Consider the following 22,607-nt stretch of genomic DNA (forward strand, 5'->3'; position numbering starts at 1 on the left):
CTTTAGGTAACACTTTTTCTTGTTAAATAGAAAGGAAGGTTTTAATTCAATGAATAATCTTCATATCAGGTGTGATTGTTTTCTGTGACAGCAAAGCAAAAGCAAAACTGTTAAGTAGGTGCTTTTTCAGAGCTGTCAGGCAGCCAACAGCTGAATCAGGATTTCTGTAAACCATCCACTTCTTCCATAGTTTAACTATATTAAGGACTTTGTCTCTGTATCTTTTGTTTAAGTCAAAAGAGGGTTTTTTGTTCTGGATAAGCAGATAAATAAAGTGTGCCGCAGTCTGCTAAACTGTTTCCTATTCAGCTCCTCTACAATCAAGTTACTTGCATTTTTAACAATTACAGATGAGTTCATTAGTGATCCTTCAAAAGTAAACTTCACCAGAATTTATTACTTGTGTGTGTTGCATATTAATATAATGTATTATTGTTATGTTGTGCTGTGTGAGTTAAGTAGGTCTACTGGTGAGATCTGCTCACATTCATATTGTTTTTTAACATATACACAGAGGACATTAGTAAAGGTAAACATTTTATTTGTTTTTACAAAACATTTCCTTTTTATGAGATCAGATTAATTGTAGCAGTGTTGTTTAAGGACGTTTTTTTCTTACAGTTTCATTTTGTTCCAATTTCATTTAGCAGACACTTTTATCCAAAGCAACGTACATCTGAAAGTCGATGCAATGCAAGCAAGAATCTAGACAGGAGAGAATAACGTTAGTAAGTGTCGTAAAGCTGAGTAGGTGCATAGAAGCAGATTTTTTTTTTTCTTCTGTATCTCGTCCACATCAGCCTCCAGACACTTTCAGCACTAAGTGAATGATGTCCTTGTGTTGGATCCCATAGGATGACAGCTTGGATGATTCCTCCAGTGGCTCCGTTCTAAGGATCATCCGGATGTCATCATCTAAGCAAAAAGGAAAAATAAATTTGGATTCCTTAAAGATGATCAGAAGTCTCGTACTGAGAATACCTGCACCTAATACAGAAATGACAGACTGTCTGGGATGTGACCCGTCAGAGACACAGATGATCAGTATAACCTGGATCATACAGGATATTAATAATCAGGTTATGTTCCATATCTGTATCATATCCTGATATGATTAAAACTAGCAAGTCATAACAAGGACTAGTGTGCATGTAAAGGAAGCAAACTGATTGACAGGTGATGTTAATAACAACCATAGACCAGAAGTTGAGTAAAGTCAAACAATAACAACAACAACAACAACAACAACAACAACAACAACAACAACAACAACAACAACAACAACAATAATAATAATAATAATAATAATAATAATAATAATAATAATAATAATAAAAACAATAATAAACCATTATAATGAAAATATCAATCCGTGGATGTCTGGCCTAAGGAGCCCCAATTGTCAGAAACAGCCCTTTATCGCCGTCCGTCATAACTTTCACGTTATTTTTAATTAATTAATGTATTCCCAGAATTCCACATACCGTTTCAGTTCATAGCTTTTATTTGTTTTGACTACTCTCTCTCTCTCTCTCTCTCTCTCTCTCTCTCTCTCTCTCTCTCTCTCTGTGTGTGTGTGTGTGTGTGTGTGTGTGTGTGTGTGTGCGTGTGTGTGTGTGTGTGTGTGTGTGAGTGTGCCAGCCTATTTGGAGGGATAAATCCATTGTGTTGCATTTCCTACATTGTTAATGTATCAGCCCCTGGATTCTGGTCTCATTAAAGAGCCTTTAAACGTACCTGTAGACAGTCTGAATTCTTGAACAAGTTTCCCTTTCAGGTCCTGTCCAGTCATCTTCTTCAGCTGTTCTTCATTGTCGCACAGATCGACGAACTTTTCCTGTCCTGTGGGTCCAAATGCAATCACCTGGGTACACATTTTTCCACTGAGCCTGTACAGTGAGGATTGTGGTCACTGTTAGGATTTTATATGCGACGATGTTCCTCAGATGTGTGCTCTGGGACAAGCGGTCCTGATATAACAGAAACTAAAACAAGGGGCTGTACTTCATCGATGTTTACGGACCAATCAAAATCACATGACTTCTCTGAAAGACGAGTAGACGAAACAGAAAACATTAGTTGCCATCCGTCCCTATTTTGTAGAATATCGGTGAGCTACACTAACTCAAGATGGCCTCAAAACAGACAAAAAACAAACCTGATGCTGCAGATCTAAAGAGTGATTTAACATCCGAGGAGAAGAAGACGAAGAAGGAGACGGAGAAGGAGAAGGAGTGTTATGATCCTGAAGACTCAACACTTAGATTTGTTGATCGGGAGGATGAAATGGATTGTAAGTACTCATCAGACGATTATTTCTAAGTTTCTCAGGCAGTGATCTTAAAGAATAGTCTATGATTTACTGGTTTGAGCTACTGACAAAGTTCTGAGAGACAATTGTTCCACAAATTGAGACACTTTTCTTGTGTCTCATAGTTTTGTACAATGACTACACGTCTCGCAGAGCGCTGATGTCTTGTGGTCATGCTGTCACTCCGATGTCTCTCACCGACTGGTGTCGCAGGTTGTTGGATCAGGTTGGTAAATGTTGTTAATTATTGTTAATTAGGCTACTGTACCTCATTACTTTCAACACGAAATTCAAATAAGCTTTCTGTGACACACAATTAACTTCATTGATAAAAATCGATGACAATAGCATAATTGTGCAGTAGTCCAGTATTAATTTGAACAAATAGACTTGAAATGAACAGCGACATTCTGTCTCGCAATATTCAGAAATCATTTTCAACATATGAAAAAGTGCCAGTGGAGTAAAAATATTTCAACCTGGTTCCAATTTTTTAAAATGTTTTAAGAATTTCCTAGAGATAAGAATCTGTGACTTAAAACAAGAAAGAAAAAGACAATGTAATCATTGCACTGGAATAAAGAAAAATAAAAGTTGTTTTGTATAATAAACCAGCTGAAATCTTCTGATCACACTGGATGATTTTCTCACTTGTTTAAGAAGATGTTTAGAACTGGATTACTAACATTCAGGTAAATCAGTGCTGTATTTATGACACTTATTGATTAAGATTAATATTTTTTCACACATGAAGGTTTTGACTGATGCTTTGACTGATTTTCTTTTTAATTATCAAGGGTGAGAGCAGATTTAAATGTGGTCAAACTCGCTGCAATGTTGAATGGTCCTACGAGGAGGTTCGTAAAATGGCTCTTCTGACCCCTGAAGAAATGAAGGAGTTTGAAAAGAAAATGTTTAACAATTCTAAGGATGCCAAATCAGTAAGTATTTTAATTAAGCAATTTTAAAATCTGTTTTCATACCATATTTGCTGTAATTTCAAAAAGCTATACATTAAAAAATACACTTTTTCTTTTTATACAACACAACTTAACAGTGTCCTGGCTGCAAGTCTCGTGTGATGAGAGCTGACCTGAATGATCTGAGTGTCCTCTGCTCAGTTTGCACAGCTGACAAAAAGGACTACAGATTCTGCTGTCAGTGCATGAGGGAATGGAAAGGTCCATTTCCACGTTCAGACCGCTGTGAAAATGATGGCTGCATCAATCAACCACTTGAAACACTGAGAAAGTGTCCAGAGATCATCTTTAAGGAAGTGAAGGATGTCACTGGCTGTCCCTCCATTCGTGCCTGTCCCACCTGTGGCCAACTGGTGGAACATAACACAAAACTGTGTAAAAGCATCATCTGTGGCCGATGTAAAGTGAAGTTCTGTTTTGTATGTCTGAATCTCTTTAAAGAGTGTGAGAAGACACCTTACAAGCCTTGCTCTAGTGGTGTCGCCCCCAGACAAACTTCTATACCTGTGTGGAAGTGAAGATAATCTTATCAAGACCAGAGTGTGTTTGTTTTAGATTCAGTTGATGTTTTTATACATTATTTTTGTATTTTCACTTTTTTCTGTCTTTGTAATGACAATCATTATTACTGTCGTTGATCCTGAATGATAACATAACAAATGTAACATGAATGAAGTATTTTCAGATTGTAAATTAGCAAAAAGAAAGAAAAAAAAAGTTAATATCTCTCTGTCACATTTTAAAAATAATCTTTTGTCTTAGTTTGATTTTTCATCACCACAGAGATAATCAAAGCAACAGACTGTAAGATTTATAGAAGACTTTCTCTCTGAACTGTTTAGTTTAATTACAATATAACACTTTGACTTTCCATAATTATACAGTATCATTTTAATTCATTCAATTCAATCAATTTGTACTATCATCTTTAAATCCTCACAGCTTCCTCTTTATTCATTTATAATATTTTACTAAGTCATAATATAAGAAGAGAATTCAACCAGCTTTCAGCTTTTACTAAAACTTACTGTAGAGAATATTAAATAATTTATCTGTACATTTACTGCATGTCTTTCTTCTTTGTGTTAATATTATATTTACTGTTTCTTGTTTGTTTGTTTTGTCATGTTTTATTATTCTGCTATTTCAGTATCATTTATTAATGAAACCAGCTGAAAAAACAGGCCCTCAGCAAGTAATGTTCATTAGTTGGCTGTTTTTTTTGTTCAATTCAAATAAAAAAAAAAATTTGTTTGAGTACATTGTTTCTGTTTCACATAAAATGATCATTTTCCTGGCGATTTTCTATATTTTTCTTATTTACAATCTTGTTGCTATTTTGGCTACTGTTTGCAGCCGTTTCTAAACAAGCAACGGTAAACACTCTCTTCAGGGACGAAGGAAGATGTCACCCAGTGCAGCAAAGTGGTTCATTGACATGTTTTTAATAGTTTTTGGACAATAAGAGAGGTCTGCGGCACAGAGACATAAATCCAGGCTTCACATCCAATACTTGTAGCCAGTTTATTGTTGGTTTGGCTCTGCATGATATTTGTTGACAATAAGAAAAATATAGAGCCAGCCAAATCCTTTAAAACATGTGACTGAGAAAAAAACAAGCCATCAAAAGGCTTTTAACAGTGAAAGTTTCTATTCAAAGTTTTTAAAGGCAGGTTTCCTACAGGTCACTGTGATCCTCTGGGTCAGTGTGGATCCTGACCCTGTAGGAGCAACATTTCCTGTAAGACACCATGACTGCAGCCAGGAGACACACAGCAGCAGTGAAGCAGAGCGCTGTAGGAGGTCTGAGGGAAGACCAGGTCCCGTCCCGGTCTGAAGATAAAGTCTAATCGGGATCACTGAACAAAAAACAAAAAAGTATCAGTTAGAGGTCAGTATCGAGGAAGAGGGCGCCTGTAAAAATTCACCTTGTGATAGAAGCAGGAAATGTGTTGACATCATCTGAGGGAGGAGTGATGTCAGCATGCAGACATAATCTCCTGTCAGGGCAGAAAACTAAACCCTGGTATCCTTTTATCTGAGAAACAAACACAGCAAAGAAAAGACAGATAATATGATTAAATATCAAGTGAAAACTGTGGATCTGTTTGGTGTTGTTGTATTTTTGAACATCAGTCTATCATTGTCACATCATTTGTGATGATTTATCTGTAAAATCACTGTAAACAAAATCTGAATAGTGCAGAAGGAAAAGTTCTTCCTTCAGCATCCGGCTTACAGTTAACTAAAGATAAGAATTTATGCGTCAAACATATTTTAACATGTTACTGTATAATACTGTACAGTTATTATTTAAATAATAGGAAAGTATATTTTAAAATATCTCTGTGCACAGCTGACAAAAAAATGACTTATTTATTCTGCTGGCAGTGCTTGAGGGAATGGAAAGGTCCATTTCCACGTTCAGACCGTTGTGAAAATGATGGCTGCATCAATCTGCTACTTGAAACACTGAGAAAGTGTCCAGAGATCATCTTTGAGGATGTGAAGGATGTCACTGGTTGTCCCTCCTTCCGTGCCTGTCCCACCTGTGGCCAACTGGTGGAGCATGACAAAACTCAGTGTAAAAACATCTTCTGTCCCAGATGTAAGGTGGAGTTCTGCTTTGTGTGTCTGAAGGTCACTGATGAATGTTTGGAGTCCAGTGAACATTACGAGCCTTGCTCCAGTGGTGTCGCCTCCAGACAAACCTCTATACCTGTGTGGAAGAGGATAATCTAACAATATTAGACTGACTGATGATGCAACGCTGTGGTCTTTGAAAAATGTTCACAGTTGTGTGTTTTGTATGAGAGAAAATGGCAGCATAGGCCATCATCATCATCATCATCATCATCATCATCATCATCATCATCATCATCATCATCATCATCATCATCATCATCATCATCATCATAACTGCTGTTTGTTTGAAAGTAAGGCTTGAATGATGAAGATGACAAATCTAACATATACTGTAAATCTGAAGAATTTAGTAACTCAGAAGTTGTAAATTACCTGGAATAAGTGTTTTATTTGTGAAAAAATATTTTCATTTTCCCAGGAAATCTTTGTCTTTATCACGATCTATTGTTTCAAAGTCTTAGTGTTTATTTTGACAACTAATCATATCAAGTTCATATTCAAAAACTTATAACTGTTTATCAGAAAATATACAGTATGCTTGAAAACCAGATTAAACCACATTTCTGTGTAACCACATGAAGTATCTTCATGTAGTTACACTTAAATTTCAACTTTTTTAAAATTATGTCATAACATTCATTATCATTGTTATTTAGCTCTTTTTATCTTTATGTCTTTATTCAATCTCTTATTTCTACTGTTTATGTCGATGTTTGTTGTTGTTTATTATGTTATTTTACTGCTTCTTTGTCCTTTAAACTTTGCTCGATTTCCTGTTAAATAAAAGTTTAAATTATTTCTGTTTAACATTAAAATTATCATTTAAAAATGAAATAACCCATCAAAGTAACAATTTATTCAAGTCTCAACACTGAAAGTTCACATTAAAAGGTTTTCACAGCTACAGATCACCACTGTGATCCTCTGGGTCAGTGTGGATCCTGATCCTGTAGGAGCAACATTTCCTGTAAGACACCATGACTGCAGCCAGGAGACACACAGCAGCAGTGAAGCAGAGCACTGTAGGAGGTCTGAGGGAAGACCAGGTCCTGACATCATCTGAGGGAGGAGTGATGTCAGCATACAGACATAACTTCCTGTCAGGGCAGAAAACTAAACCCTGGTATCCTTTTATCTGAGAAGTAAACACAGCAAAGAAAAGTCAGATAATATGATTAAATGTCAAATGAGAACTGTGGATCTGTTTAGTGTTTTTTGTTGCATTTTTAAACATCAGTCTGTCACATCAGTTGTGATGATAAATAAATCTGTAAAATCACTGTAGGATTCCACCTGGATCTGGTACCTGTTAGGTCCAGTACACCTGTGTCTGTAACAGCGGCTCTCTGCAGAGCTGCTGGACAAGAGAAAGTGACTCTAAAAAAGAGACGGGTGAAGAAAGAGGATAGTAGTGTTACACATAGGAAACAGTTGAGATGACTTTGAATAGGAAAACATAGAAATATTCACACACACACCTGTCTGTTCAGGCTGGAGAAGAAACGACAACTATCAAAGCCAAAGATCTCTCCACTCCAGTCCTCTACAGCTGACTGTCTGACATTTTCCTTTTTCCAACACTCACTCTGAAGAACAAGAGGAGGAAAAAAGAGTGAAACTGTGAAGCTGCAACAGCAATAAAATGGCAACAATCACAATTAAATGGACAAAAATATAGAGCTGACCACATATTCCTGCTGCACAGAATTTGGAAAATGTAAGAAATGCAAATCATTTTGGACATTTTGACATTAAGAAATGAAAAATGATTAAAAGACAATTTCCTTTTCAACAAAATCACATGACAGGAAATAAAACTTATTCCAGTTCTGAGGGGTTTACTTCTCGGAGCAGTAGTAGTATTTTCTTCATTTTGGGTCATGCGAGGCGATAACCTGATAGTGAACTTTGCAACAGCAGACTGCTGTTCGTTTCCTCTTTCAAATCGTGTCACATTTCAAACCGCAAGTCATGGCAGGTAGGTTAAGTATCCATATTCAACATTATACTTCGGCTGCAGTCACGTACAGACTTCCGAAACAGTCCACAGCAGTTTGATTACACATCATATAATCACACTCTTGTCTTATAACACGCTATTCTCTGGGGGAAACTTTCTACACATGCAGCTGTCAGTAAAATAGTTTCACTTTTGCATTTTTCTAAAAGTCAAAACTTTAAGTAGATATCTTCATCTAAGTTAAAATATAAATATATAAGAACTAAAATTTCCAACACAAGTGGCATTATTGTGTACATGTAAATAACATAAATGTGTGAATGTGACGTTTTTATTTTATATTATAAATGTCTGACAGTGATAATGAAAGCAAATTTTGAACAACAACAAAGTGTAGATGGGTGTTTTCCCAACAGCACATTGAAAAGTCCTCAATAAAACCTTTAGTCTACATCATCATACATGTAGTGAAATAACGTCCTCTTGGCACCAGCGTCACTGCATGGTGATTACTTTGTGATCTTGGTTTTTATATTGTGTACATGGTGCATATAATTTTATTTCAATTTGTGTTTAATCTTGTGGGTGTGTTTGATGTTAATACCCTGTGTTTTTAAAGTCGATTGTGTACAAACAACAATGGTGTTTGTGTCAGTCACTCTGATGCAGGAGAGTTTACAACCTGTCTTCTTTTTATCCAAACCACATAACTACTCATGAGAGGGTTTTATAAAATCCATGCTGGTTGTAGAATTAAGTCTAAATGGTAAAGATGACTATTTTAACTACTTTAGGTAACACTTTTTCATGTTAAATATAGAGGAAAGTTTTAATTCAATGAATAATGTTCATATCAGGTGTGATTGTTTTCTGTGACAGCAAAGCAAAAGCAAAACTGTTAAGTAGGTGCTTTTTCAGCGCTGTCAGGCAGCCAACGGCTGAATCAGGATTACTGTTAACCATCCACTTCCTCCATAGTTTACCTATGGAGGAAGTGGATGGTTTACAGTAATCCTAACTATCAAGGACTTTGTCTCTGTATCTTTAAGTCAAAAGAGGGTTTTTTGTTCTGGATAAGCAGATAAACAAAGTGTGCTGCAGTCTGCTAAGCTGTTTCCTATTCAACTCCTCTACAATCAAGTTACTTGCATCTTTAACAATTGCAGATGAGTTAATTAGTGATCCTTCAAAAATAAACTTCACCCAAATGCAATGTTGCATTTTAATATAATGTATTATTGTTATGTTGTGCTGTGTGAGTTAAGTAGGCCTGGTGAGATCTGCTCAAATTCATATTGTTTTTTGACAAATACACAGAGGACCTTAGTAAAGGTAAACATTTTATTTGTTTTTACAACACATTTCTTTTTTTTTATGAGATTAGATTCATTGTAGCAGTGAGAGTGAGCAAGACATTTTTTCTTACAATTTCATTTAGCAGACGCTTTTATCCAAACAACTTACATCTGAGAGTTAACACAACACAAGCAAGAATCAAGACAGGAGAGAATAACGTTAGTAAGTGTCGTAAAGCTGAGTAGGTGCATAGAAGCAGATTTTCTTTTCTTCTTCATCAGCCTCCAGACACTTTCAGCACTAAGTGGATGGTGGACATGTGTTGGATCCCACAGGATGACAGCTTGGATGATTCCTCCAGTGGCTCCGTTCTAAGGATCATCCGGATGTCATCATCTAAGCAAAAAGGAAAAATAAATTTGGATTCCTTAAAGATGATCAGAAGTCTCGTACTGAGAATACCTGCACCTAATACAGAAATGACAGACTGTCTGGGATGTGACCTATCAGAGACACAGATGATCAGTATAACCTGGATCATACAGAATATTAATAATCAGGTTATATTCCATATCTGTATCATATCCTGATATCATTAAAACTAGCAAGTCATAGCAGGAACTAGTGTGCATGTAAAGGAAGCAAACTGATTGACAGGTGATGTTGATAACATGCCATAGACCAGAAGTTGAGTAAAGTCCAACAATAATAAATAGATAATAAAAAGATCAATCCACTGTGCCGGTGGATGTCTGGCATGAGGAAGCCCAATTGTCAGAAACGGGCCTGCCCTTTATCACCATCTGTCATAACTTCCCAGAATATCACAACCCGTTTTTAGTTCATAATTTTTATTTCTCTTAACTACTGTGTGTGTGACAGCGCTGTTTGGAGGGATAAATCTCTGTGTTGCATTTTTTTAATGTATCAGCCCCTGGATTTGAGTCTTATTAAAGAGCCTATAAACGTACCTGTAGACAGTTCTTCAACAATTCTCTTTTTCAGGTGATGTACAGTAAACGTCTCCATCTGCCCCTCACACAGATCGATCATCTTCCGTTTTAAGGGTCCAACTACATTCACCTTGATAGACATTTTTCCACTGAGCCTGTACAGTGAGGAGTCACTGTTTAGACTTTATGCGACGATGTTCTTCAAATGTGTGATCTGTACAAGAGATCTTGACATAAACAGAAACTAAAACGTGGGGCTGTACTTCAACGTTGTTTATGATTCAGTCAAAGTCACATGACTTCTCTGAAAGACGAGTAGACGAAACTGAAAACATTTATTGTCATCTGTCATTATTTTGTAGGAGAAACTCAAGATGGCCTCAAAACGGACAAAAAGAAAACGTGATGCTAAACATCTAAAGAGTGATTTAACATCTGAGGAGAAGAAGAAGAAGGAGGAGAAGGAGAAGTGTTATGACCCTGAAGACTCAACACTTAAATTTGTCGATCGGGAGGATGAAATGGATTGTAAGTACTCATCAGATGATTATTTCGAAATTTCTCAAGCAGTGATTAAAGAATAGTCTATGATTTACTGGTTTGAGCTACTGACAAAGTTCTGAGACAATTGTAACCCAAATTGAAACACTTTTCTTGTGTCTCATAGTTTTGTACATTGGTTACAAGTCTCGCAGAGCGCTGATGTCATGTGGTCATGCTGTCACTCCGATGTCTCTCACCGACTGGTGTCGCCACTTGTTGGATCAGGTTGGTAAATGTTGTTAGTTATTGTACATGATCACCTTCATCACGAAGTTCAAACAAGCTTTCTGTGACTCATCATTAATTTCATTGATAAAAATGAGTGGCAGTAGCACAATTGTGCCGTCGATTTCTTTTATTTTTATGCATTTTACAAATTTCAAAACATGTATTTTAATGCAGTGGTCCAGTATTAATTTGACCCAACATGCAAAAATAGACTTGAAATGAACAGCGAAAATCTTATCAAATCATTTTTCTCCATAATTGAGTTCTCAATATTCAAAAGTCATTTTCAACATATGAAAAAGTGCCAGTGGAGTAAAAATATTTCAACTCGGCAACATTTTTTTTTTTTTTAATGTTTTAAGAATTTCCTAGAAATGAGAGTCTGCGTCTTAAAACAAGAAAGAAAAAGACAATGTAATCATTGCACTAGAATAAAGCCAAATAAAAGTTGATTTGTATAATGAACCAGCTGAAATCTTCTGATCACACTGGATGATTTTCTCACTTGTTTAAGAAAATGTTTAGAACTGAATTACTAACGTTCAGGTAAATCAGTGCTGTATTTATGACACTAATTGATTAGGATGTACATTTTTTCACACATGAAGGTTTTGACTGATGCTTTGACTGATTTTTTTTTTTCTTTTTAATGTTCAAGGGTGAGACCAGATTTAAATGTGGTCAAACTGACTGTGATGTTGGATGGTCCCTCAAGGAGGTTTGTGAAATGGCTCTTCTGACCCCTGAAGAAATGAAGGAGTTTGGAAAGAAAATGTTCAACAATTCTCAGGATGTCAAATCAGTAAGTATTTTAATGATGCAATTTTAAAACCTGTTTTCATACCATATTTGCTGTAATTTAAAAAAGCGATATATCAAAAATATATATGTATTCTTTCTTTCTTTTTATACAACACAACTTAACAGTGTCCTGGCTGCAAGTCTCGTGTGATGAGAGCTGACCAGAATGATCTGAGTGTCCTCTGCTCAGTTTGCACAGCTGACAAAAAGAAGGACTACAGATTCTGCTGTCAGTGCTCGAGGGAATGGAAAGGTCCATTTCCCCGTTCAGATCGTTGTAAAAATGATGGCTGCATCAATCTGCTAGTTGAAACACTGAGAAAGTGTCCAGAGATCATCTTTAAGGATGTGAAGGATGTCACTGGTTGTCCCTCCATTCGTGCCTGTCCCACCTGTGGCCAACTGGTGGAGCACAACACAAAACTGTGTAAAAGCATCATCTGTCGCCGATGTAAAGTGAAGTTCTGTTTTGTGTGTCTGAATCTCTTTAAAGAGTGTGAGAAGACACCTTACAAGCCTTGCCTCAGTGGTGTCGCCCCCAGACAAACCTCTATACCTGTGTGGAAGTTAAGATAATCTTTTCAAGACCAGAGTGTGTTTGCTTTAGATTCAGTTGATGTTTTTATACAAAATTATTTTTGTATTTTCACTTTTTTCTGTCTTTGTAATAACAATCATTATTACTGTTGTTGATCCTGAATGATAACATAACAAATGTAACATGAATGAAGCATTTTCAGATTGTAAATTAGCAAAAAGAAAGAAAAAAAAGTTAATATCTCTCTGTCACATTTTAAAAATAATCTTTTTTCTTAGTTTGATTTTTCATCACCACAGAGATAATCAAAGCAACAGACTGTAAGATTTATAGAAGATTTTCTCTCTGAACTGTTTAGTTTAATTACAATCTAACACCTTGACTTTCCATAATTATACAGTATCATTTATACACTAATTTGTATTAATATCTTTAAATCCTCACAGCTTCCTCTTCATTTGCTTTATAATATTTTACTAAGTCATAATATAAGAAGAAAATTCAACCAGCTTTCAGCTTTTACTAAAACTTACTGTAGAGAATATTAAATAATTTATCTGTACATTTACTGTATGTCTTTCTTCATTGTGTTAATATTATATTTACTGTTTCTTGTTTGTTTGTTTTGTCATGTTTTATTATTCTGCTATTTCAGTATCATTTATTAATGAAACCAGCTGAAAAAACTGTTTTTTTATTGAGTCAGGCCCACAGCAAGTAATGTTCATTAGTTGAATGTTTTTCCTGTTCAATTCAAATAAAAAAATGAACTGTTTGTTGGAATATGTTGTTTCTGTCTCACTTAAAATGATCATTTTCCTGGTGATTTTCTATATTTTTCTTATTTACAATCTTGTTTCTATTTTGGCTACTGTTTGCAGCCGTTTCTAAACAAGCAACGGTAAACACTCACTTCAGGGATGAAGGAAGATTTCACCCAGTGCAGCAAAGTAGTTCATTGACATGTTTTTAATAGTTTTTGGACAATAAGAGAGGTCTGTGGCACAGAGACATAAATCCAGGCTTCATATACAATACTTGTAGCCAGTTTATTGTTGGTTTGGCTCTGCATGATATTTGTTGACAATAAGAAAAATATAGAGCCAGCCAAATCCTTTGAAACATGTAATAAAAAACAAGCCATCAAAAGGCTTTTAACAGTGAACGTTTCTATTCAAAGTTTTTAAAGGCAGGTTTGCTACAGATCACCACTGTGATCCTCTGGGTCAGTGTGGATCCTGACCCTGTAGGAGCAACATTTCCTGTAAGACACCATGACCGCAGCCATGAGACACACAGCAGCAGTGAAGCAGAGCGCTGTGGCTACAGTGAACTCTGTAGGAGGTCTGAGGGAAGACCAGGTCCCGTCCTGGGTAGAAGTTAAAGTCTCAAAGGGATCACTGAACAATAAACAAAAAAATAACACACTAAGATTAGTATCAGTGATTTTAAAAGAAAAGCTAAGCCTTAGTGCTGGGGTGGGGAATCCTCAGGTGCTGCTGTATGTGCGTCCTGAGCATGTTTAAGTTTGTGGTGGAGAGTGATTTACTTTGTGGTGCAATATTGTGTGTTGTGCACTGAGGAGATGTGATTTTGGTGTGAGTTGCAGTGCCCTAAGGGGGGTGTAATTTCTGTGTGGGGTGGTCTGTCTTGGCAAGTGCCCATACCCTGTTTGAGTGGCACTGGAGGCATGTATAGGACTCTGACTGGAAGGCAAGGCTGTTTGGCTATATGTGTGACAATAAAGATTCTTTCCTGATACCCTTGGGTTTCCTCCTTCTTTAACTGTGTGCACAGTAGAAATATTCTGTGTGCAGGCTCTCTACATTCTCACATCTGAGACAAAGTTTATTATAATATTGAGGAAGAGGGCGCCTATAAAAAGTCACCTTGTGTTAGAAGCAGGAGATGCGTTGACATCATCTGAGGGAGGAGTAATGTCAGCATACAGACATAACTTCCTGTCAGGGCAGAAAACTAAACCCTGGTATCCTTTTATCTGAGAAGTAAAAACAGCAAAGAAAAGTCAGATGATATGATTAAATGTCAAGTGAAAACTGTGGATCTGTTTGGTGTTGTTGTATTTTTGAACATCAGTCTATCATTGTCACATCAGTTGTGATGATTTATCTGTAAAATTACTATAAACTAAATCTGAATAGTGCAGAAGGAAAAGTTCTTCCTGCAGCATCCAGCTTACAGTTAACTAAAGATAAGAACTTATGAGTCAAACAAATTTAACATATTACTGTATACTGTACAGTTATTGTTTAAGTAACAGGAAAGTATATTTTTAAATATCTCTGACGCAGTATTTAGCATGAACAGTATCTCTCAACAACCCAACTGATTTATACAGTAGTTACATTCAGTAAAGTGTTGTGTCATGTTACCTGAATGGAGCCTCCTGCTGTACAGTCCACCCATTCAGAGCCAGACACCTGGATCTGGTACCTGTTAGGTCCAATACACCTGTGTCTGTAACAGCGGCCCTCTGCAGAGCTGCTGGACAAGAGAAAGTGACTCTAAAAGAGAGACAGGTGGAGAAAGAGGACATTAATGTTATACATAGGAGTTACATAACAGTTGAGATGACTTTGAACAGGAAAACATAGAAATACACACACACACACACACACACACACACACACCTCTCTGTTCAGGCTGGAGAAGAAACAGCGACTATCAAAGCCAAAGATCTCCCCGCTCCAGTCCTCTTCAGCTGACTGTCTGTCATTTTCCTTTTTCCAACACTCACTCTGAAGAAAAAAGAGGAAATAAAAAAGAGTGAAAATGTGAAGCTGCAACAGCAATAAAATGGCAACGATCACAATTAAATGTACAAAAATATAGAGCTGACTACATATTCCTGCTTCATAGAATTTGGAAAATGTAAAAAATGCAAATCATTGTGGACATTTAGGAATTAAGGAATGACAAATCATTAGGAAATAAAACTTACTCCATTCTTGAGGGGTTTGTACACGCGACACTTCTCCAGGTATTGATCAGTCTGGCACTCTCCCTTGTGAAGGTGAAGATAATGACACCCAAGTCCACTGAGAAGGAGGAATAATGCAAATATCCATGCTGGAAATGAATGATTAAAAGGAAAAGTGACCCACATCCCACTTAAAGATATAAATTACTATATAGAAAATAATAATACAACTTTAAATCTACCTGCCAGTGCAGAAAAAGGTTGAGGAGTTGTTCTGACAGGTTGACACAGAGCCAAACATAGCTCCTTCACCTGTAAAAACAACACATTTATCATTAAATTTTATTCATTTTTCTCCTGCAAACACTCTTAAAACAAAGAAGTCAGACTGTTTGAATTATATTTAAACATATTCTGTTTGTGATGCCTTTTAGAAACTCTATTTTCAGTCTTGTTGATGCAGATTTTCCATGTATTTATGTTTTTACTATAACAGTGCCTGCTCAAAACAGCTCAAAACACAAGCAGATCAAGTCAGAGCCCAGAAGCCCCGCCCCGCCGCTGCAGAGCGGAGCGGCTGATGACTCGTTTATTCAGAGTTTAACTTTATTAATATTTATCCTGCCCTGTGTCCAGATTGCACCAAATTCGACATGGCACTCCCTTTTTTCCCCAGCAATGCACCTGCCAAGTGCGGAGTCGATCCAATGAACAGTTCAAGAGAAACATGAAGGACACACAGACAGAGATTCCTTGATTTAGTAGATACAGACGGGTGACAAATTGAAGGAAAAACTGGTACAGGTCTGAATGCTTGACCCCTACAGTAAGGGGATCTGGTGGCTCTGTTATGTTTTGGGGGGCATGGTTTGGGACCACTTAGAGTGAAGGGTCACTGCAAATCAATATAAAGTTGTTCCGAGTGATCACCTTTATCCTATAATGGTATATTTCTATCCTGATGGGAGTGGTCTCTTCCAGGATGACAATGCCCTAATTCACAGGGCACGAGGGGTCACTGGATGATTTGATGAGTATGAAAATTATGTGAATCATATGCTATGGCCTTCGCAGTCACCAGATCCCAACCCAATTGAACACCTATGGGAGATTTTGGACCGACGTGTTAGACAGCGCTCTCCACCACCATCATCAAAACACCAAATGAGGGAATATCTTTTGGAAGAATGGTGTTCATCCCTCCAGTAGAGTTCAGAGACTTGTAGAATCAATGCCAAGGCGAATTGAAGCTGTTCCTGCAGAGCGTAGTGGCCCGACACCTTACTAAGACACTTTATGTTGGTCTCTCCTTTCATTTGTCACCCGTCTAAGGATACACAATATCTACACTGCTCTGCTGTTCTCTTACCGTCTCCCCAGACCAGACTCTGTGCCCGGCTCAGGTTGACAGTGTACCAGCCTGTGTCCTGTAACGCAGCCAAGGTGACCGGGTCTATCCGGACTGTGGTCGAGTCCCCCAGCACCGCAGCCATGATGGACCCCTGCAGGAGCCGGGACTCCCAGTGAGAGGACACACCGCCTGGAAGTACATCCTGGAAGAAGAAGAAGAAGGTAGAGGTGTAGAGCATGTAAGGAGAACACATGATGAATCTGGAAAAGAGTTAACTTGAGCTGCTCAGGACCAGGTTTTCCAGTGGCCCTCCAAGTTCGGGGTCTGTGGATGCCAGGTGCTTCTGCAGGGCTGAGATAACAGACGGGGTGTAGATCCTCATCTGGCCTGATCCATCAATGTGAGTCACTTTCCCCCGAGGAGAACAGCCAACACCTGCTCGAAGAAAAACAATGAAACATCTATTTTCTTACATTTGCACATGATGTTTAATGTGAGTTAAATGTGCAGTAAACTAAAACCATTTTAACCTATTTTACTTGTTTATTTAATTATTTTTAATCTACTTTTTATTCTATTTCATTATCTGTACTTGTATTTGCCTGATTCTATTTAATTTTAGTGCTGAAATGTTTTAATCTTGATCTTCCCATCAAGCACTGTGTAACTTTGAAAGGTGCTCTGTATATAAATTTCGTTAGGCAATCATTATAATTATTATTTGACCCCTTTACATTGTTCTTTTGTATGTAGCTTAGGGGACTGTTCTCTCTAGGTATTGAGAAATCAGCCTGTTCCAGACAGGCACAATTTGAACAGGCACTGCACTAGTAAATGTAAATTAGAAGTAAAGTACATTTTTACAGAGGACATTTATGCTGTGCTATTACACAGGGAGGAGTGTTGGGTAAATATCAGTGTGTATATGGGTTTATTACGTAAAATATCATTGGTGTTCTCACTAATTTAAACTGAAGTGGACTCAGTTGTCCCAGAATCTTTTTGAACTCATTTACATTTGGACAAATTATACTAAACAACCATCATGTGGAACAACACACGCATTACATACTTTTATAAAATAGTGTAATACATGTATAAAGTGTGATATAATGACTAATAATAATATGAAATATGTTTAAAACCTTGAGAAGAGGAGGAACAGTCTCTCCAGGTGTGGAAAAGATCTTTAGAGAAACCAAGTGTATGAAACAGCTCGTGGATCACAGTCTGAAAAACACACAAAATTATCTGGTCTGTCCTTCTTAGAGACGACTCTGTAAATGCTTCTTGTCAGCAAAAACACATGATTTGTTAAGTTTACACGACTTAAAGTGACTGATTACACTTTATTAAGTGTAATCAGTCACTTTAAGTCGTAATTTATTAGTTTTAAACTGACAACCCTCTGCACAGTATATATATTATTACTATTTGATAGAAAAATCCATGTATTAGTTAAGTAGGTATGGTCATATGTATGTATATGTTTGGCGGCAGGGCCTTCAGGGGAACACTATAATAGACATATGGACATCATGGTCATTATGTGAACCGAGAGCTCTGTAAAGCTTTGTCTAGGTCTGTTAGAAGGAATCTGTAAACAATTAGAGGTGCCTCCCGAGGGCATCAAGGCCGTCAATATATACTAGTGACTTTCCTTTGTCTTGTCAGAATTCTCCACGGAGACTCTGCGTACTCTCCGTGTCTACAATATATGTTTGGTTTGGATTAAAGAGACGCTTGACTTCAACCAACCTCAGTCTATTTGGTAATTTTTACCTATCATTTTTGGTCCTTCGAGCCGGATTCCTGGATGTGCTTCTCGGCCCTCTTTCCAAGCCGGAGCGGAGTAGAGTGCACGACATAGGTTACAAAATCCTTTTCCTGCTACGTTCAGAGATAAAGGCGCTTGCGGGCTGGAGAGGGTCGGGAGCCCCACGGATTCCTTTGTGAGGTGAGAAGTTTGTCTCTTTAATCAACAATTGAGTTGTGTGAAAGGCCTGAATCTGTAAGCCCAGCCTCAAGCTATGTGGGAGAGAGTTTAGTGGTGATTTTAAACGGCTGTATAAGACTGGCAACCCTTGGGAGAGTGAAGGGAGAATAGGTGTGTCTACCTAGGTTAGAGGTGTGAAAAGTGTCAACCTAAAAAGACATATATAAAATATAAAATACAAAAAAAAAAGGGGGGGGGGGGGGGGGGGGGGGGGGATAAGTAGTAGCTTACATTAAAACAAAACAAACAAAAAAAAACTACAAAATTTTTCTTTTATATCAAACGTAGGTTGGGATCTTGTTATAGAAGGTAGTTATTAACAGTGTCTCAGTGAAATAACCAGACAAGGGTAACCTTACGGTGTCAACAAATTGTCTGGAGACTGGAAACCTAACGGTGACAACAAAAGTCTACATTTCACTGATTGGACCAGTTGCTCGGGTGAATTCCATACAAACTGGTTGGCTGTTAAGGGAAAATAGTGAGATAAAGTCACTACAAACAACAAAAAAGAAGAAAAAAAAGGGTGAAGTATGGGTACAAATCAAAGCAAAACCCCGAAAAATGGGTGGCCGGGGGATGCAAAATTTATGTACACGATGAATGAAGAGAGCGTGCAGTATCTTGACAAATGGAAGAAGAAATATAAGTTTAAAGGGGGACTGTATGCAGAGGACTGTAAAAAACTGTGTGAAGAAATAGCCAAGGCGTGCAAAGGGGATGAAAAACGAGAGAAAAAGGAAGGGCTGTTACAGGCATACTTGTGGCTAGAACAGGCAAAGATGTCTATGGCCCAAGTAAAACAACAAGATGATGATGGAACTAATGCTGTGGCAAGCTCTGTTGTCTTGCACTCTGTTGTTGTTAAACAGGTACAGGACACCGCTCCGATCCCCGGCCTCGCGTCATCCTCGCCTCCGACCACACAGCGTGCCCCGCCACCGTACCAGGAAGGAGCCGCAGCTTGGGAACAGATAAGTGGAATCATAGAGGGTTTAAACAGATTGAGCCTGAATAGCCCTGTATCTCAAAAAGTTCAACCTGATGCTCCGAAAGTACCATCTCTCTATCCTGATCTGACCAAATTAAGTGGTCAGATCAGGATAGAGAGATGTTGTCAAGCAGAACCAGACAACATTGTGACCTGTCACAGAAAAAACTGTCCGATTTAGTAGAGCCACTGATTGAACTGCCGAATCCCAGACAAGGGGAAGGGCAACCTGATTCTGTTTTCTGTAATTGGACAAAGGAGGACTTGAGAAAGGCAGTAGATGGGATTCCTCATCCACGTAAAGATGTGCAAGCATACATCAATAAAATATATGGGCTGTATAATAGCTATAGGCTAAACGGGGAAGAAATGACTAAATGTCTCAGGCAAAGTTTGACTACTGATTGGGCGACTGTAAATGTTGATTGGAGACCTATGGGGGCAAACGGGGAGCCGCTCCTGTGGGACCGAGATAGAACACGCGGGCTCGGTCCACAGCTGAACCAAATGGCAGATACTCTTCAGGAAACATTTGGCCGGAGAAATGATTGGGCTGAGATTGATACTGTGGTACAGGAGGAAAAAGAGACAGTAGCACAATATGCTGCCAGGCTCACGGAAGCATTTAATGGACACAGTGGGCTGGAGCCGCGAATCGGAGATGGGGTTAATCCACACTACGAGTCGCAGTTAACATCCCGCCTTCTGAGGGGTTTAAAACCACAGATTGCAAATTGGATAAAAAAACATCTGGTCGGATGGGAAGGAGAGCAGAGAAGGGTTATTCTCGCACATGCTAAACACGCTGAAAAAGTTCTGGAAAATAGAGACAAGAAACATAAAAAAGTAGAGGTGTTTTATAATGACGGTGAGAATGATGATGGTTGCTTTTTCTCTTCTGAGTCCCGCAGGAAGGAAATTATTTGCTATCGCTGTGGGAAAAGGGGCCACATCGCCAGAGAATGCAGAAGTCCCATGCCAGCTGCGGACACCGGGCGGGGCGGAGGTCAAGGCGGTGGACGGGGCAGGAGAGGACGCGGGGGCCGTGGAGGCGGTCGGAGAGAGAAAAGAGAACATGATGACAGAGAGAAGGATGAGGAGCAGGACTTCTGACTAGCTTCCCCTGCAGAATCAGGTCATGCAATCACACACACACATACAGAACAGAAAACAAAACCTGAAGATGCTGACTATGATTCTGAGGAAGTGGAGGGATCAGAGTTTCTATCGCAAGGAGAAGTGCTAAATTTGGAATCTTTTGAAGTAATGTTAGCTGAGTGGGATGACAAACCTTTTGTGACTCTGCTGGTGAGGGGAGAAAAGTGTACCTTTTTGTGTGATTCAGGAGCTTGCAAAACTGTGTCGAAGAAAAAAGAGTTGCCTGACAGTATTCGGTTGACAAAACAAGAACTATCAGTAGTGTCAGCTTCAGGACATCATGTGTCGGAGAGATTGACAGAAAAAACAAAACTAACTGATCCAGTAACTGGTTTTTCAGTAAAAGGGGATGAGCAACTGGACAGAGTGTACAGAGGTCATTCCCTGCCCCATATTGGTCTTGCTAAGGCCCCTAGGACGCACTGGACGGACGTCGGTGCGTTAGTGGAGTTGGGGGAGAGGGCCTTAAAAGGTTGGGTGCAGCATGAGTCAGGGGGGAACGGTGTGTTTTTCCACCAGAGACACGGTCTGTACAAGAAGGCGCTGAATTGGGTAACAGTGGGAGCAGCCACCACTCATTTGCAGCCCTCTTTGTGATCATTGCAGGACAAAGTGTGTTTGTTGACAGAGGAGCAGGAAAAAGAGTTAGAAGAGTTACCTTCTGAACTGTGGAGTACAGGGAAAGATGGTGATATCGGGTTGTTACGTACTGCCACACCTGTTACCATTAAACCTAAAAGCTCTTATAGACCGTTTGTCAAACAATATCCTTTGAAGCCGGAAGCTGAGGAAGGTATTTCAGAAGTGATAGACAGTTTGATAAAACAAGGGGTTTTAGTTGATTGTCCTGACTCACCCTGCAACACACCAATTCTGCCTGTGAAAAAAGCTACTTCCGGGTGGCGGTTAGTAAATGATTTACAAGCTGTGAACCGAGCTGTAGTTCCACGAGCTCCAAACGTGCCAGATCCCTACACTCTTTTGAACAACATAAAACCCACTAATGTTTGGTATTCAGTGATTGATTTGGCAAAAGCATTTTTTACCATTCCTTTGAGTCCTGAGTCACAGTTTTGGTTTGCGTTTACATTCAAACACAGATGATTGACATATTCAAGGCTTCCTCAAGGGTTTCAAGATAGCCCTACTATCTTTTCACAAGAAATTAAAAAATGTATTGACCTTTTTGAACCTCCTGAAGAGGAGTCTCAGATTTTGACTTATGTTGATGATATTCTTGTGACTTCTAGCTCGCAGCAAAAGTGCAAAAACATGACTTTGGCCTTGTTGAGATATCTAGCTGCAGCTGGTGTTAAAGTCTCTGAGTCTAAACTCCAGCTGTGGAGTCAGGAGGTGAAATATTTGGGTTACACGCTAACTCCTGAAGGCCGTGTGTTGGATGAACAGAGAAAAACAACTATTCTGCAGTTACCACAGCCTACAACAAAGCGAGAGATGATGTCTTTTCTTGGTACTTGCAACTTCTGCAGGTTATGGATTGCTAATTATGCCGAAATTGCACAACCATTACAGAATATGATTTATGGTAAAGCAATGGCTGCTTCAGATAAGGTGGTGTGAACTGGGGAGGGCGAGCAGGCTTTCACAAAGTTAAAGCAGTTGATAGCTTCTTCATCTGTACTTGCCTTGCCTAACATGAAAAAGGATTTCATACAAACAGTGGATTGCAAAAATGGTTTTATGATATCTGTCCTGTTACAGGAGTATGGGGATAAATTAAGACCTGTTGCTTTCTATTCCTCCAGACTTGACCCAGTAAGCAGAGCCCTGCCCGGATGTCTGCAGGTGGTGGTGGCAGCGGATATGGCAGTGCAGACCTCAGCTGCCTTAGTTTTGTTTAGGCCACTGACTCTTAGAGTGCCACATGCTGTGTCTTTGCTATTGCTGGAGCAC

The 22,607-nt window shown here is 38.6% G+C and overlaps 3 protein-coding genes across 3 annotated transcripts in view; 2 read left to right on the top strand and 1 right to left on the bottom strand.

Annotated features, from left to right (window-relative positions):
• Positions 1 to 22,607, bottom strand: part of LOC121889929 (leishmanolysin-like peptidase 2) — a 47,332-nt gene that overhangs the window by 17,707 nt on the left and 7,018 nt on the right. Inside the window, exons 6-13 of the mRNA XM_042402166.1 lie at positions 17,694 to 17,778; positions 16,841 to 16,983; positions 16,567 to 16,750; positions 15,440 to 15,509; positions 15,219 to 15,315; positions 14,908 to 15,015; positions 14,650 to 14,781; positions 14,146 to 14,255 (exon numbers count right to left, since the gene is read on the bottom strand). Coding sequence (XP_042258100.1) covers positions 14,146 to 14,255; positions 14,650 to 14,781; positions 14,908 to 15,015; positions 15,219 to 15,315; positions 15,440 to 15,509; positions 16,567 to 16,750; positions 16,841 to 16,983; positions 17,694 to 17,778 — 929 coding nt within the window. The remainder of the gene's footprint in view (positions 1 to 14,145; positions 14,256 to 14,649; positions 14,782 to 14,907; positions 15,016 to 15,218; positions 15,316 to 15,439; positions 15,510 to 16,566; positions 16,751 to 16,840; positions 16,984 to 17,693; positions 17,779 to 22,607) is intronic.
• On the top strand, positions 2,113 to 3,917 carry LOC121889934 (probable E3 ubiquitin-protein ligase RNF144A-A). The gene is made up of 4 exons (XM_042402171.1): positions 2,113 to 2,293; positions 2,437 to 2,537; positions 3,109 to 3,252; positions 3,369 to 3,917. The coding sequence occupies exons 1-4, from the start codon at positions 2,131 to 2,133 to the stop codon at positions 3,807 to 3,809; spliced, it is 849 nt and encodes a 282-aa protein (XP_042258105.1). The 5' UTR covers positions 2,113 to 2,130; the 3' UTR covers positions 3,810 to 3,917.
• LOC121889933 (probable E3 ubiquitin-protein ligase RNF144A) lies at positions 10,469 to 12,746 on the top strand. The gene is made up of 4 exons (XM_042402170.1): positions 10,469 to 10,674; positions 10,814 to 10,914; positions 11,576 to 11,719; positions 11,845 to 12,746. Exons 1-4 carry the CDS (start codon positions 10,521 to 10,523, stop codon positions 12,292 to 12,294), a joined length of 849 nt encoding a protein of 282 aa, XP_042258104.1. The 5' UTR covers positions 10,469 to 10,520; the 3' UTR covers positions 12,295 to 12,746.

The sequence above is a fragment of the Thunnus maccoyii genome, chromosome 22 (genome assembly GCF_910596095.1).
Source record: "Thunnus maccoyii chromosome 22, fThuMac1.1, whole genome shotgun sequence".
Lineage (NCBI taxonomy): Eukaryota > Metazoa > Chordata > Actinopteri > Scombriformes > Scombridae > Thunnus > Thunnus maccoyii.

Coding starts and splice junctions, on each gene's coding strand:
- LOC121889934 (XM_042402171.1), top strand. CDS start 2,131: ATGGCCTCAAAACAGACAAAAAACAAACCTGATGCTGCAGATCTAAAG. Junction 2,538..3,108: donor GTCGCAGGTTGTTGGATCAG/GTTGGTAAATGT, acceptor TTAATTATCAAG/GGTGAGAGCAGATTTAAATG. Junction 3,253..3,368: donor ATTCTAAGGATGCCAAATCA/GTAAGTATTTTA, acceptor ACAACTTAACAG/TGTCCTGGCTGCAAGTCTCG.
- LOC121889933 (XM_042402170.1), top strand. CDS start 10,521: ATGGCCTCAAAACGGACAAAAAGAAAACGTGATGCTAAACATCTAAAG. Junction 10,675..10,813: donor TCGGGAGGATGAAATGGATT/GTAAGTACTCAT, acceptor TGTGTCTCATAG/TTTTGTACATTGGTTACAAG. Junction 11,720..11,844: donor ATTCTCAGGATGTCAAATCA/GTAAGTATTTTA, acceptor ACAACTTAACAG/TGTCCTGGCTGCAAGTCTCG.